Source organism: Athene cunicularia, assembly GCF_003259725.1.
Source record: "Athene cunicularia isolate RWA chromosome 3 unlocalized genomic scaffold, athCun1 chr3_part1, whole genome shotgun sequence".
Classification (NCBI taxonomy): domain Eukaryota; kingdom Metazoa; phylum Chordata; class Aves; order Strigiformes; family Strigidae; genus Athene; species Athene cunicularia.
This window is the reverse complement of record NW_020799097.1, coordinates 63,006,505-63,022,311: the sequence shown is the minus strand read 5'-3', so window position 1 is coordinate 63,022,311 and position 15,807 is coordinate 63,006,505. Positions and strand designations below refer to the sequence as shown.

Sequence of the window (15,807 nt, the reverse complement as noted above, 5' to 3'; positions counted from 1 at the left end):
CAGGCCTCTGTCATGTTGCACATATATACAACATATCTGCAACTGGGAAATGAGAAAAAGAAGGCTAAAACTGACCCGTGATATTGGACAACTAGTTACTGGAACTGAAACAATAGTAAAACTCTGTCTTCTTTAAATACTTAAACAGGGAAACATCTTCTCTGGGGTTTGAAAATCTTTCTGTTATATGCTTAGGAGAAATATATGGAAATAGTTTACTTGCTGATAGTTCCATTTAAATTCCTACAGCAAGGCTAAGGGTAAACTTAGAGAAAAGCTCTTAGAAACAGTGCACTAGGAAAGTGTTTATTCTGCTGGTAGGAAGGAGAGGCAGTGGGAAAATGGAAGCAGCAGAGCTTTTGTTACCTTGTTAAACCAGAATGTCTTCTGCAAACTAAGGAGATGCTTTCAATCAACTGCTTCCACCAATGAACTTCGGACACTTTTTTTTTTTTGTTGTTGTTTTTTTATTAGTTGTCATTCTTTGACATGATGAATACTTACAGCAGTATGTTAAAAAAGATACAGTTAAGTCTCTTGGCATCACTGCATAGCAGTCACAGCATTTTCACACAATCTAGTGCTTCCTTTCAGAATGATGCATATGGCATATATACGCACATATGGGGGCTGATTCTTGGTCCCAGTGAAGCTGGTGGGACCAGTGTTTGGCCCATAGAGTTGTATAAGATATGTGAATATGTATATATAAAATGCTTTACAATAAACATGACATATACAATCTTGACTTCAAAGATAAGCAGAATATATTTTACATCCAAGTTAAACTTATGCTCTGCACTTAAAAGTTTATGTACCTAAAATATTGGATGGATTATAGAAACAAATAACAAAATAATAATTTGCACCAATCAAAGTAATTTTGATACATATTCATAGCATGAAGCTTGCCTTGGGGTTTGGTTTTATTTGTGGTTTGGGGTGGTTTTGAATTTGCAGGATTTTAATTAAAATTAAAGTATTATTTCTGTGGGCCGTGAGTGGGGGGTGGTGGTGTCGGGAGGAGAATGGGAATACTTTATGGACAACTTGGATGAGTGATTTAAAATGTAAGGCTATAAATTATGGCTGGTACCCTGACTGGTGCCTGAAAATAAAATTTTAACTGCTTGAGGGTTTCTCTTTTCTGAGGAGAGTATATTTGGAAGGGCTAGTATGCATTCTGTCTCTGTTTTGCTGGAAACTTTTAATAGAAATTTCAACCACAGCTTGGAAAAGCTGGTGAGATAGCTATGCAGTGTGAAAATGGGCTTATCTCATCTACTGTGGTTAGCAGCCCTCTCACTGAGCACTCAGGGACACTTGTGATTTTTGTCATGAAAAAAAGTAGTTTATACAAAAATAATTGACCCATCTTGTGGATTAGGTTAGATATAACTGCAGATCATGTGTTTGGTATTTTTTGTCTCCATAAATTCAGCTACCCCTCTCCATTTCTGTATTTTGAAGGTACACATTCTCAGTAGTCCTTTTTCACCCTTTTGACTGGTGACTGGAACGCTGAGCCTTAAAAACCTAGGTTAAATCTTTACTTACCAAAATGCATACATATACATAATTTTATCACTGCTTTATTAATGTTGTTATTTATACAGAATTTCCCTCTTAGATGGTACAAAATCTGCATTTAAAGAAACTGTATTTTAATCGAATTGTATTTGTGGGGCATAAAAGCATTTTAAGCTCCTGCTTTTAGTATTATGCTTCTTTCCTTCTGTGAAAAAGCTAACTCAGTTTTAGAACTTCAGAATCTTTCAGCAGCACTGGCTCAATAAGAAAAAAAAAGTCATTTATAAGGGCTTTCTGTAAAGTGGCTAATAGGGCTGACAAAACAGAAATTTATGTTATCTGCATAGACATTTTTCTGTTTTGTGCATCTAGCATTCTGTTGGCATCCTGAGGAGAAATCGCAGGACAGAAATGTCCTCTGAACTAGAGAATACCAAATATATAGCACGACTGCGTATACGGAGCACTGGTGCTGTTGGATCGGCTGTATCAAGTATGATTTGGCTTCTTCCATGGGAAATCAAATGGTAGCATTTTGTGTTACAGACCCCAGTGAATCTGGCTAGCAGGCATCTGCTGCCAGAGCCCAACTCTTCAGCACGCTTTTGTCTAGAGCACCTGAGTCAAACTGGCCCAGACCCAAACTTGTGTAATGAGTTTGGTTTACAAGTACGGAAGCATTTCTGGAGCCACCCTGAACCTATTTCAAGAATTGTTTCATTAGACAAGGTGAGGGAAATCTAGCAAGTATGTTCAGCACACCAAAAAACCTGCACAACCTGTTCCTTTAAAGAGCAGCTTTTTAAAGTTGGGAAGTTTTAACTTGGTAAGAGCAGACTTGTCAAGGACCCTGTAGGTTCAATTACAGAGAAGGTCTTGGTTTTATTGTAGCTGTAACAGAACTTGATTTGTACCTAAGCTTTCCTGTTAGACCTATTTTCTGAAAGCTCCTCAGAAACAGCTCAACAATGTATCTGTCAAGAGCTTTTTATGCTGCTAGACACTGGGTTTGCTAAACTTCAGAACATCTTAAAAAATTTCTCTGAACTAAATGGAAAATGGCTCCCATTTCTTAGTAAAAAGACAAAACAAGGGAAATTATATCCTTTTGTATGTACTTAAGTGCTTCTACAGAGCACATTACACTGCTCAGGCAATGTCCTCATAATTGTCCTAAATCTGTCAGGAGAAGGAAAGACACACCTAAAAAGCTGCAAAATGGTGATGCTCCCCACCCCCCACCATCAGGTGGTTAAAAAGACATTTACGTTCTGTGGTTAGAAATAATTTTATTCTTCAACAACTCTTTCTCTGCTCGTTATGGTACGCCTAATATGCGAGTCCCATTTAGAAGAGTGAGGAAGAAGAATATTTTCTACTGCTTATAGTTCACAAAACAGTAGAAGAGAAGAAAAACATCATTCTCAGGATGCTTTGTTCTCACGGTGATTTCCACCTTCCTACTTCAGTGGGTTTCAGTCTCTTTCTCTGAAGCTACATGTCCGATGAATTAGTAGAGTAAAACATCCTTTACTAAAACTTATGCCTTTTATTTTCCTTTAAACGTATTAGTCATCTTATGAGCATGAACACTTTGTCTAATCAAGTCAATATTCTCTGTAATTGAAAAAAACTCTATTATATCTCCCCTTGCACTGCTATGACTAAATATTATCTTTCTCAAACACCAACTTAAATAGCTCTTTCTTTGTTGGCCTCTCTGAGGTATTCACATCCAAACATGATTATATGGCCATATCTGCTAGTTCTTTTGGAAAACAGCTATACAGATTTGATGTACCGGGGGTTTACAACACCACTATATTTTACCTGAATGCAATTAATTTTTCTGGGGGCACAGGAGAAGGGACAATCACTTTGGTGCAATGCAGTAGTGTCTGAGAATACAATCTCATTGAAATGATGGAAGCTTAAGTAAAGTTTTATAAAGATTATCTGAACTGAGGTTGTTTATGGCACAGATAAGGCCATGTATCTTTCACAAACACAAGACCATAGAAAATTCCTCAGCTACTATGATAGTTATGACGATTTTCCTTAATAGTCTGACTACAACGTGTTTTTTTCCTTCATTGAGTGAGACTGATCTAAAAGTCAGTTGAAGTATTTTTTTAATTAAAAGAAAAATACAAATGCATTTTGATGCTGGCTATCTAAGGAGGGAATGTGGGGAAAAAATCAGCTACACTGCAACATCACTCAAGAAAACAATTGGACTCCAGAACTATTACAATGTCGTGCTTTGTAGATCACTAAGCTATTTAATAAAAATTCACACTCTTAAATAAATGGTTATCAGATTGAACTGTCAAATTATGTGGTGTTGCTGTGGGTTCTGGTTTTTTTTATTTGAACCAAAAACTTCAGGCTCTGTGAAGCATTTGTCTAGATTGATGTGCAAGGTGCCATGGATTAACAACACTGACCCATATGGAATGTGTTTGAAGTTTTCAAGAAGTTATCCTGCCAGACTTCATTCCTTAATGACCTTTGATACACCTTGGATAGCGGAAAGGCAGTTCAGAATCGTATCGTGATTGTATGGTTTTGGCAGCTATCAGAAGATGAAGGATGCTAAAAGTTAAGGCTTTCATCAACAAACAATGGTGTATATTAATAAACTCTATACCATATTTACAAATGCTTTCTCCTGTATTAAAACTAACAGTATTCTGTTCACAGTGCCAATGTTTTTACAGGTAGCAATCCCACAGTACTCCAGTATTTTGGCATGGGAATCAGTAGCGCTTTGTATTTACAGAAAATGTACACATATGAATATAAACATGTTACTTGAAACAGTACTCAAAAGATAGATCTGCTCGTGTTTCAAAGGTTTAGACTGTATGGCACCTTCCCTTCTGCTTGCGAGGGAATACTGTTCCTTGCAATGAGAAGATGCCTGTATTTTATCCAAAGTGGCATAAAAATGATTACCAAAATGAGCCTTGTTACACTGGAGTTGTGTAGATGGAGAGTAACTTCAGTCCAAGGTTTATAGATCTGTTGTTTAGTGCACAGAATACAAAAGTTAAAAAGGTTTTTGTTTTAATTACTAAAATAACCAGATTCTCTCTGCCCTCTGTGAGCGCTGTCTCACTCAGCTAGTGTCCTCTGGATGCTGAAGATGCTGGTGGTTTAATGTGCAGCCCAGCTGCCAGCCTGGAAAGCATATGGTGCTCTGGGCCTATATACATATGTCACAGTATGACACGTGGTAAATGAATATATAACCAAGAGTGACTTTATCTCCTCTGTTCTCTCAGTATCCTGCCTGCTTCATGGCAGCCGTAACCTGCCCAGCTTCAGTACTGCTGACTGGGACTCTGCATTCAGGCAGTTCATGATCAGGAGTGATGAATGGCATCAGGCATATGCAGAATTTAGAGAGGGGAAAGGAACGTGAAGGAGATCCAGAAAGGAACCCAGCAGAACTGTGGGCTTGTTCGTGAGGACACTTACAGCTTCTGCTTTGCCACTTCTTCCCTTTCCACAGTCTTGACAACAGGCTCCTGGCTCCCCAGAATTTTGTTTGCTGCTGTGATCAAGATGGAGATAGCAGTGCTATAAGGAAAAGTGCAAAGCTGCCACTAAGGAGTCTCTTCCTTCTTTAAAGTCTGTTCTTGGCTGCCAGTCACTTGACCTGAGTGGTCATTGCTCCTACTACTGCTGTGTTGCTTGTGGAGCAAACTCCTCCACTTGGCCTTGTTCCTCCTGAGATGGTTTAGCATATTTCCAGATAGGGGGGTATCGCCTGTAAACTGGGCCCACCTCTCAAAGAGTGGCTCTACGATGTACGTCATGAACCCTGGGGAAACACGCAAAGGACAGCAGGTGAGGAACAACTTCATTCCATGAGTGCATTACCCCACAGAGTGCCTTGAGAGGATATAGTCATATAAGCGGCAAAAAACTTGACAAGAAATAACAATAAACCCTCAAGCAGCCATCAATTCCTTTTGAAATGCACAGCTTTTGACCAGCACACATGAGAGGACGTGGCTCTATCTGTATGTCTAACAGTAAAATCTGTGAGAGACGGCATCCTTCTCTGAGATTTCAGACCAATATTTAATCACATGGCTGCAATTTTTCTCCACAGATATTAAAATGGCCCCTTTTTTCCCATCCAATGTCTACTTTGTCTTTCCACTGAATGTGACTCTTACAGTACCTGCAGTTATTATTGTTAAAACAACTTGGGGGGGGAAGTTTCTCTCTGAGCTTGTGCATACTGAGATAAATATGGAGAGAGGAGAATGAAACTAATACCGATTTGTATGCTTGGTATTGTATCCTTCTGCTGATTGCAAAGGGGGCTTATCTCCAGTTCAAATTTTTGTTCCAGGTCACCTGCAAAAAAAAACAAAAAAGGAGAGAAAATAATTTTCTGCCACTTTTCTACCTACTCCAGACTCTCACGGTGACTGCAACTGTGTGGATCTGAGCAGTTGGAATCTTCCACCAATGATGACCATGTCAAATGTCTATAAATACCTAAGAAGTCCAAACAACAATGGTATCGGAGAAACTGAGTATCCATACAAAGAAATATTTCTCTCAGAAGGTGACTTTTGAATGAACATTAAATCTGAGCACTTAAACGTTCTGAGGACCTTAATTTTTAAAATAAGATTGCTTCACATTAAGTATTTTTAAGACATTCTAATTCATTTACTCACTGTTCAAATGTCTTCCCACTAGAAAACTGCAGAATATAAATTTTAGAAGAAATGCTGCTCTTTTAGTACTGTAGTGTGAGTTGCTACTGTGTGTGCTTGTGGAAATGGCTGTTAAAGGGCAGTGTGATGGAGCCTGGCTGTCCGCAGCTGTGTCTGCACTAACAAAGTAGTAAGAGCCAGAGCCATGGGCTTGGGTAACGTGTTCTTGTATCAAGAGCTATGGAGTTCAAGTTATAAATGTGGAAAAAGGATGAAATTAAAAGTTTGTCCTATTACTGTGGTGTAGCTGGGTATGAGGGCTATGGCTGTGCTGCTGCATTGAACTTGTATCACTAATACCCTGGGTGGTCCAGGAAGTCCCCAGAGAGTCATCTGCACAGGACTGACTCCAGACAGCAGACAGACTTCAAGTGGTTGAATGAACTCCTAGCCACCTTCATAGCAGAGTATTTGATTAATTGGAGCAGGAGGTCTCTAGGTGCAAATCTGGGACAGCCAGATTCCTGCAGGAAGCTCCTGCCCTGGGGTCTGTTTCAAATTGTTGAAGAACAGCCTGGCTGGGGGATTTGCTTACTCCAAATGCCAGCTCAGACTGCTCCTGCTGCAGAATTGACCAAATCGGCATTGAGAAGATGCTTATAAAGAGTCAGTAGGAAATATTCCTGCAGATGCAGAAACTGTCATGCATAACCATATTCTGTATATAGCTAAATCAGGAGATGTTTTTTATAAAGTTGAAGGTAATCAGCAATAATCATGTGTATGCTGGAGTTGTTGCAGAGGTCCACACACCAGCTGGATTTAAGAATTCATCAGAAAAATGGCTCAGAAAGTCTCATTCGCCTGTTGTCATCCAGACAACAATCACTTGACTTGTCCTGCTAGAGAGGTTGCATTTCCCCACACAAACAATTACTCCATGCAAAGATTGCTGTAAACGTTTTGGGTGGTTCTTTTTTTTTTTTTTTAAACAGTCTCTCTGTGAATGCAACACATTCATCCTTTGTGATTGTTAGCCTTCTCTGAGACACTGCCACAGTATGCCACAGTACAGTCTTCCTGCATGAGGTACAGGACCTTTCCTGTCCACAGCAGAGGAGGGAAGGGAGACTAAGTGTGATGCCACTTGCCCTCAGACAGTAAGATTTCATCCATTTGTTTTACTAATAAGGATGTAGTGAGGACTAGTTATGCAAAACCTGCTTAGAAGATGGGCCTGCTAGATCAGACAAAATATTGTATTCAACCCATGAAGAAACATTTTGCTTTAAATTCACTGTTTTTAAAAGCTCTTTTCTCTCTAGTAATAGACAGTTTTGATTTAAATGCCATTGTGCTACTCGGGTTCTACAGCCCCATATAAAATACCATGATGAGTTTTTAAGTCTTGCCTTTGTTCTCTCTGCAGCATGCAATTTCTTCTTAAATGTGAGGGGATTTTCAGTTTTAATTAGATATTCAGAAAATATGAGGGAAACATTTTTAGTTTCGCAAACAATCAAAGGGAAACAATTCAGCAACACTAAGACAAAATAACAGTTTGTCATGTTTCCAAATGTGCAGTTTGACTGTCGTCTTCTTCTCCTTTACCCCCTCCAAAAATTTTTGACTGAAAAAAGTGTCTAACTCCGCTGACATCCCCTCTATAGGTATTCTAGGTTCAAAATGGTTGACCCGTCTTGCTCAAACTGTATCAACATCTTGTTGTCTTTGACAAGTCATGTAATTGACAAAAATAAGATTTTCCTTTGCATGGTAAGAACTTAAATAATGGTCAGTAGTTTTATGTTTCAAGTTGCTATAAAAGTAACTGCATGAATTAGTTGCTGAGAAATTTCATGCTGGGGAAAACCTTCCAAGCAATTTTAAAACCTCACCAGAGAAAGTGATCATTAATATTGCTTAAACATCAGCCATTTTCTCAAAACTTTGTGTCTTTCCAGTTCCAGTTTAATATAAACAAATCAAGTTGCATTACTTGCCCTGTGTTCCTAATTGTCTTTTAAAACATCTGGGAACAAGTTAAAGTATTATTCTAGGAAAGGGTTGTGTTAGGAGCTGCTGTAGGCATCAGGTGCTCCCTGAAACATATCTGAGTTGTATATTTTATTGGCTAAGAGGTGTAGTATAGATGCACCAAATGACTGGAAGATCAGGATCTGAGTCTCTACTGAAATGGCATTAAAAATGTTTAATACAAAAAACCACTGAAACTCTGTATGCCTTCCAGAAGGAAGATTAAACAAGGCACTAATCGTAGTATTACCTACATCATTTATAGTTAAAAATCAAAACATGAGAGCTGTGGTTTTCGAATGTTAAATACCTTCAAGCCCCAGTGTCGTGCATGAGAGGGTAGAGGTCTACGAAAGCTTTTTAAAGTGATAATAGTATCTAAATACATGCTATTTAATACTGTTTTCTGTGTCACTTAGCAGGATTATAAAGTCACCAGTGATAGCCAGACCGCAGTTTCTGTATATTCTCCCACATGAAATGCTCTTTTTCTCCCTGTTAGACTTTTAACTGGTCTCATATGCTCCAGTGACCCCTTTTGGAGGTGTATTTTAGATGTTATATTAATAAATCTTGAGTCTTGTAAGAGTTGAGAGTGCTGACATTCTCAGCATGGTCCCTCAATAAAGGTGAGGTATCGCATAACGGGGGCCTCCATCTCATGAGCTTGATATAGATTATGCCTTGACTATACATCTGACTAAATAAACATGCATCTGGCAAGTTGTTTATGTGGCTTCAAAAACATCAGTCAAGGACATTTCACCAGCTTAAACTGACATTGGCTGAAAATGAACTTGCTGATCTACTTGTCCTCGTTATGGACTAACTCTACCAGGTACGAGCTCGGATGGGGCTTAAATTTGTAGTGCAGAGTTTTTAAATGAACTGTGAACTTGACTGTGTGCTCTTCCAGTGTTTGTGCTGCTTGCCTTCAGCTCTCAGGATGCTCCAAACAAAGAATTTAGCAGTGATTAAACCCTGCTGCACCCTGTGTTGTAGCACAGCGTGACCTTGCCTATGCAGATAGAGCCAAATGGTGTAATTACTGTGCTTCAAAAAAGCCCCTGCCTGCCTGCGCTCTCTGCAGGGGTTTGAAAACATTTGCAATAGGTCCTAGCTGAGCTTTGGCTTGCCTACTTTGGCCCTTTCAACAGCGTTAGAAGAGCTCAGTGTGCTGGGAACTGCGCTTGAAACCTTTCTCTGCATTGCTGCACAGAAGAATGTCACATATTTGGGAAACAGCGAGGGTAAGGCTCCCGTTGCAGCTGTAGTTGGAGCGAGTGTGAAAAGTGAAGTAAAACACGTGGACAGCAGTAGGATTTTGGTGCAGTGTAGGCCTGGTGCCATTCCAGATCAGAAATGCTAACAGTGACTGGAGGGTCCTCGGAGAAGAACGCAGCCGGGGCTCTCCAGCCAAATGCAAGCACTGAGTCACAGCAGAGCTCTCCATTCTGCCTGATGCTGCTACAGGAGCAGCAAGGGCAGAGAAATACTTGCTGCTCTTCTATCCCTTCCACTTTTCAAAAGAGGCATAGCATCTCTTCAACAGCTCCTTCTTGAGGGACATTTCAAGGCAAACTGAGTAGGCTGAATGCTACATCTGTCTTGCCACACAAAAAGCCTGGAAAGCTGAGGTGAAAGAGGACTGCCACACATGAAGGGACTGACCTTGCCGGTAAAACTCTTCGCAGACCCGTTCACTCCACTGTTTGCTCAGATCCCAGAGCCGGCAAGGGTTGCAAATGTCAGCACACTTGAGTGCAATCTGAAAGCAAGGAAGAAAACTAGCGGTGAAGAAAGAATTTGATGTCTAGCAGTGCTTCAGCAATATATCTGCAGACATGAAACTCCCAGGCCTCACCAGAAACGCTGGGAAGGGTTAAGATCACCTTTTAGAGACTCAGCCTCACCCGAATATGCCTTTTGAGGAAAGAACAATTTAAGCCACAAACAAAACTTTCATTCAGCCCTCTGCTTTACCATAGTGAGAACAAGAGGAGGGCCAAATTCCAAGGCTGCAAAGTGTTTTGGATATTCCTTGCAAGGAATAAGCCAACAAAAGCCTCAGGCTGGCTCCTGCTGACTGCCTGGCTCAGCATCCATGGCTGATGACAAGGAAGGGAAGAGCCAAGCTGGTATATTTGGGCATCATTTCTCTGTGGTCTCAGTGAGTGACCTTGCATCTCACTTCAGTTACACTTCATCTTACTGTCTGCATAGTTTTGTTTACAAATCTAAGCACAGGTCTTTCCAGACTACCCCTGGCTTGGTTTCACTTAGCTAACTAGTACTGCAGGGCAACGAGTACAGGAGGGCAAGAGGTTTTTAAAATCAAGTAACAACTGCTTCAGAAAAGTAAACCACGTAATAGTCTGTCTGTCTTACTGCCTTGGAACAAGATGTCATGTGCCTTGTTCCTTCACAGATTGAACGCAGTCAGTTAGCCTGACAGAGGTCAGAAATCATTCTGGCACCTGGGAGGAAAACATAAGAAATATTTCCTGTACAAATTCAGACCTGTGAACTGGAGGAGGGAAGTCTCCAAGTCTCTGTATTAAATTGATTAGCCTTAATGTGACTGTTACAAGGACCTGTGAAACATTCTTTAACTTAACCTGATCAATCAAGTTTTCTTGATTTTTTTTTCTTTTTCCACAACTAATCCATCAGATAAATAAATCTCACCATGTCTGTGCCCTAGTTCCTGTCTTCAAGAAAGTGCATAAGAAACTTTTTGCCACAGTTGAGATCTGTAATCCCTCTGCCTTTAGCATTTGCACAACTTTCTTGCCTAATCTGTCCAGAAATGTTACGCCCACCATCCTGGCCTGCATAGTCCATGCAGGAATCTGACAGAAGATTGTGCTTGATGGAGGACAGGCAAGCAGATCACCACATCTCCCACACTGCTGGAGAGGGAAGAATGAACAGATCAGCACTTCTTTCCTTGCAACTGTCACCTTTCCTGTAACCTCGAAAAAGTGATAATGTGTAGATGTTTGTTTTGTAAATGACAATAATTATTTAAACTCCTTTATGTATTTAGGAGTGAAATTCACGTCACTTCTCCAGAGAAACATGTATATGCAGCTACTTTAATCACAATAATGCTTTAATAAGTAGAGGTTTATTCTGAAGAGCCTGTTAATGACTGCAGCTTAGCTGGAAGAACCAGTCTCAATCTATTCGTTTTTTTAAAAAATCATGGTTTCTTTATTAGCTGGGCAGCTCCACTACAGAAGCACCTGCTGCCATGGCAACAGCTGTCTCTGCAGAGGCAGCTTCTGAACATCCATCCCAGGAACACGACTTGGGCACCTGATGTCAGGCTGTCTTGGAAAGAATAACAACAAGGGGGCTCTCCTGCATAGCGCCAGAAAATAACACCAGTGAAGTGGTGTTTGCCAGAAGAGAGACTATAACCTTTGCATTACCTGGCAAGAGCAGCAATGGTCTGGAAATAAATTAATTAATAGCTTATCTTCACCTCTCACCTTATGACACTCTCCTGTACCTGTTGCATTCACAGCTTTTTAACTCAAGGAAATTACATAAGAAAATACTGGAGACACATTATGCTTGCGTGACGTGCCAGGTGGCAGAAGGAAAGTGTTTATGGTGATAGGTAAGGAGATGCTGATGTCCAGACACACTACTGTATGCTATTCTAACATATACTAGGAAATACTGTGACTTGAAAAATGAATTTAAAAAATAGTGGAAAAATATTTTTTAAAGTTACCTGAAGCATAAAATGTCTGTCTTGTGCATCCTCCAGCCTCAAATCCTGATTGTCAAGGTGAGATTTCAGACGGATCAAAAACTCATTCTGCCTGTTGATGTCTGTTGCCAAGATCAGGGAGCCCAACTGCTGCTCGATGTCCTGTCTGCAATTGAGGAAAATAAGACCCTTCAGTCATGGAACCACTGAACATTAATAGCTCAAAACAACGTGCTGTGGATCATAGCTAGCATAAACCTTCCTCTTTCTTTATGGATCCAATCTGATCTCTTTGGTCTCTGCTGGGGTTTGCAGGGTACAACTGTTCTAGCTGCCTAAATGGGTTCAGGAGGAATAGATAATGTAGAAGAAAAACACTTGTTGGCATAGGTAGCTCTGAAAGCTTCTGAAAAGTGCTAGGAATGTAAAAACAAAACAACAGCATGATGCATCTAGAAAAATGCTCCTATCTTACTTCAGTTGCTCAGAGCTGGGTGGTGAATACTGCAACTTTGAAGTTGCAGTTAAAGTTGTGAAGGACTTGACTGGAGTCCTTTAAAGTATAACTGAAGTTGTTGGTCTGATGCGAAGGATTTCTGGAGGGGTATGGAGTTTATTGTTTCCAGGTAACTTGTTTATATTCTTGGTAAGGTCACCTGTGATTAATATTGTAGGCTGTTCAGTGTCTCAGTCTCCATTCCTTGATGGCAGTAACAGTGTGTAAAACCAGCAGGTAAAAAGTTAGCATCAACATGGCCAAGGTACTCATGGGGCTTCTGTTTTTTGCTTCACCCAAGAAGATGGTGAAGGCTGAACCACACCTCCTGTCAGGCGTGGAAGTCCTGAGCTGTCTTGATGTTACTCAACCAACTCCATTTTTCTATTTCATGCTTTTTTAATCTCTAAATCTTTCCATATTTAGTTGGTGCTATGTAGAACAAAAAATGTGAACAATGGATCTGAAAAGGTCCATTACTGATGGGACTCCCAGTGTTTCTCGTGCTGATGCAGCCCATTCCTCTGCTGCTGAAGTGGCAAGGTCTTAGGAAATACTTCTGCTGTGTAACTCTGTCTCATGATTTCCTACTGCCACCAAGAGACAGCAGGAAGATCAGCCTATTCTGAAGCCTGGGCCTCTTTGCCAGTGTTGTTTTAAAGAGTGAAGGAAGCAATGGGTTAGTTTCAGCGATGCATTCGCTCCGGCGGACACTTACGTCACCTCCTTGGGCAGGTGGGCGAGGAGCCGTGATTCTCGAAGCATGCCTATCGTAGATCGCCAGTGATGATTTTCTAGCACTGAAACGTTCTAGGAAGGAATAAAAGGAGTAGATTCAAGGATTAGGCAGGTATCTGCGGTACAGACACAGATTAATCATATCACATGATGCCTAGAGCTGGTTGGAAGTGCTGTAACATGAGCCTAAAATGTGTGCTTTTTAGCAACCTTCTGGATTTCAGCAAATGGTCTGGATTTCTACAGTTAAGGAACTTGTGCTTCTAGGTTTCCTAGCTAAGGTCAATCCTAGAGTCCTGTTCTACAGTTTTTGAGTCCTGCTGTGAACAGAGGAGCTAATCTCATCTGAGTGGGAGGTAAGCTTGCATTCTAACAGATTTATTAACAAGTGAATTTAAGAATGAGTGCAAAATCATATTTTTACCTCCTACTGATCCCAGGTTGTCTTGTTAGCTTCTACAGTTTGAATGCAAGGCAGGCAAGAAAAAGAAAACTAAACTGCCAAATCTCCCTTGGAGCCAAGGAACTGGAAGATGCCTGCAGCTGCTCACTGAAAGCAGGAGTATCAGTATCACTGAGCATCTGCAGGCTTCAGCAACTTAGTCTGCAACAAATTTTGAGTCCTTTTTGTTTCTTTGCTTCCAACTAAGTGGAACCAAAGTTAGGTTGGAAAAAATTCCTAGGGAACAGAAACCCAGCTTTCTAGGTTGTCTGTGAATTACAACAAGCTGGGTATCTTATGTCTGATGACTTCCTATTATTATCCTAACACACAATGCATTTGTCAGTCATCACTTGTTTAGTTCACAGAGTACTTTCTACCACAGAACACCTCAGAAAGGTCACTTGTTCAGAAATCTCTAACACAATCCTAATTCATAAAAGCATCTGCTTGCTGCAGAGAAGCAGCCCAGCAAAGCACCCCTCCACTGAATGGCACAGTCCTGTTATCCACAACAATGTACAGTGTGAACGAGACAACTGTCACCTAGCAATAGGGACACTCTCAGGGGACTTAATGACCCCTGGTTTGGGCAGTTTATGGCTTTTGCAGTAGACGATCACTGGATTAAGAAAAACCAAACAGAACCAAACTTTCTGGGCAGGTAGCAGAGCAAGAACTCCACCCTGTCACTGCCAACTGGGAAACGAGTCAGAATCCCTCTCTCCAGCCACTGTTAAGCTCTGTATCCCTTCTGCACAGTCCCACAGCTTTGAGGTGTAGTGGTGCTGCCTTTCCTGATGGATGTGATGTACAGCTTCCACTTCTCCATGAGGGACTGAACAGTATTTTCTTCTTAAGGCTTCCCCATCCTCTTTTGTAATCCTGTCATACCTAACGACTGTCGCAAGACTAAACATTGCCAGTAACCGAGATCCAATCTGCATTTTGATCATCCCATCAATGTTTTTCTTGAAATTTTGTGCTCAAAATTAGTGTAAATGTGACAGTGCAAATTTGATTGATCTCCTATTACAATATTTTCTGCAGTACGTTCTATTCTCACAATTGCTGATGTTGCTTTGATATTTCTTTGTTTTGTTTTGGTTTTCCCCTAATATAAATCACAGATACTGGGGAAAAAATGAACCAAACCAAAACCAAAACCAAAACTTTCCAACCATGTAAAGACTAAGTCCTTTTTCTTGGAAGAGCTGACAAACTCAGAACTCACGATCAGCTCTGCAATATCCAAATTACTTTTGACAGCAATTCTGTTCATTAGCCAACTTAAATATCCCTCTTCTCCTTTTGTCCAAATACATCCGGATGGACTTTTGCAACCTGGCACTCTAACCAAGAAAAATAAGGGAATTTAATAGGACATAAAAATGTCTTTCTTCTTTCACGTCCCTAATCTGATCTGAATCCTGGTCCCAGCACTCACCCCAAATTCATCTTCCTACCTTAAAGTAAATTAGACAAACCCTGCCTGACTGTCACTTTTGGCTTTTGGGAAGGCTTACCCTTGTTTAATGCAGCGCTTGTGTGCACAGTTCCTGCAGCCCTGGTCTGACTGCACCCTTGAAACATCCCAACTGGGAAGATCCCCCATGGTTCAACCAGTCTGTGCTCCCTTTCCCTTCTAGCATGGTGGCATTACTTGCTGGGAAGGAGCTGCTTCAACCAGGGAATTACACTCCATGGAGGCAACAGCTCTTTGGTCACACTGAAGGCCAACCAGAACAGGGCTGAGCATGCAGGCAGTGAAGAACTTTCTTAATCCAATTAATAGTGACTCCAAGGAAAAAGGAAACTCATGTATCCATCCCAGAGTAGTCCTACTTCTGTAGCCTGCAGCTATAAGGAGAAGTTAAACCAAAGCTACTGTATCATCTAGCTTCCCACACTTAAAGTACTGGAGGAGGGAAAAGGAAAGGTCAAGTTAACAAGCAACAAGTGAGCATGAAGTCATATGACTCCTTTAAATGCAAACAGCCAGAATCCCTGAAGCTGCTGCCAACAATTAGTAGAGTCAGCTATTCCACCTAGGAACACTCTACTTACTGCCTTATTAAGACTAATTGCCATGAGCTATCTGATTGCCCAGGCTGGTGGGGAGGTAACCCATGCAGAGAAAAGTCTGTGTGCTGGTTTG

General features: G+C 40.8%; 1 protein-coding gene across 2 annotated transcripts in view; it reads right to left on the bottom strand.

Moving 5' to 3' along the window:
* Positions 1–463: 463 nt before the first annotated feature.
* Positions 464–15,807, bottom strand: part of PDE7B (phosphodiesterase 7B) — a 178,145-nt gene continuing 162,801 nt past the window's right edge. For both annotated transcript variants that reach the window (XM_026844854.1, XM_026844853.1), the window contains 5 exons: positions 13,188–13,279; positions 11,995–12,139; positions 9,921–10,017; positions 5,824–5,904; positions 464–5,359 (listed from right to left, as the gene is read on the bottom strand). In XM_026844854.1, the coding sequence (XP_026700655.1) occupies positions 5,142–5,359; positions 5,824–5,904; positions 9,921–10,017; positions 11,995–12,139; positions 13,188–13,279 (633 nt within the window). In that variant the 3' untranslated portion in view covers positions 464–5,141. The remainder of the gene's footprint in view (positions 5,360–5,823; positions 5,905–9,920; positions 10,018–11,994; positions 12,140–13,187; positions 13,280–15,807) is intronic.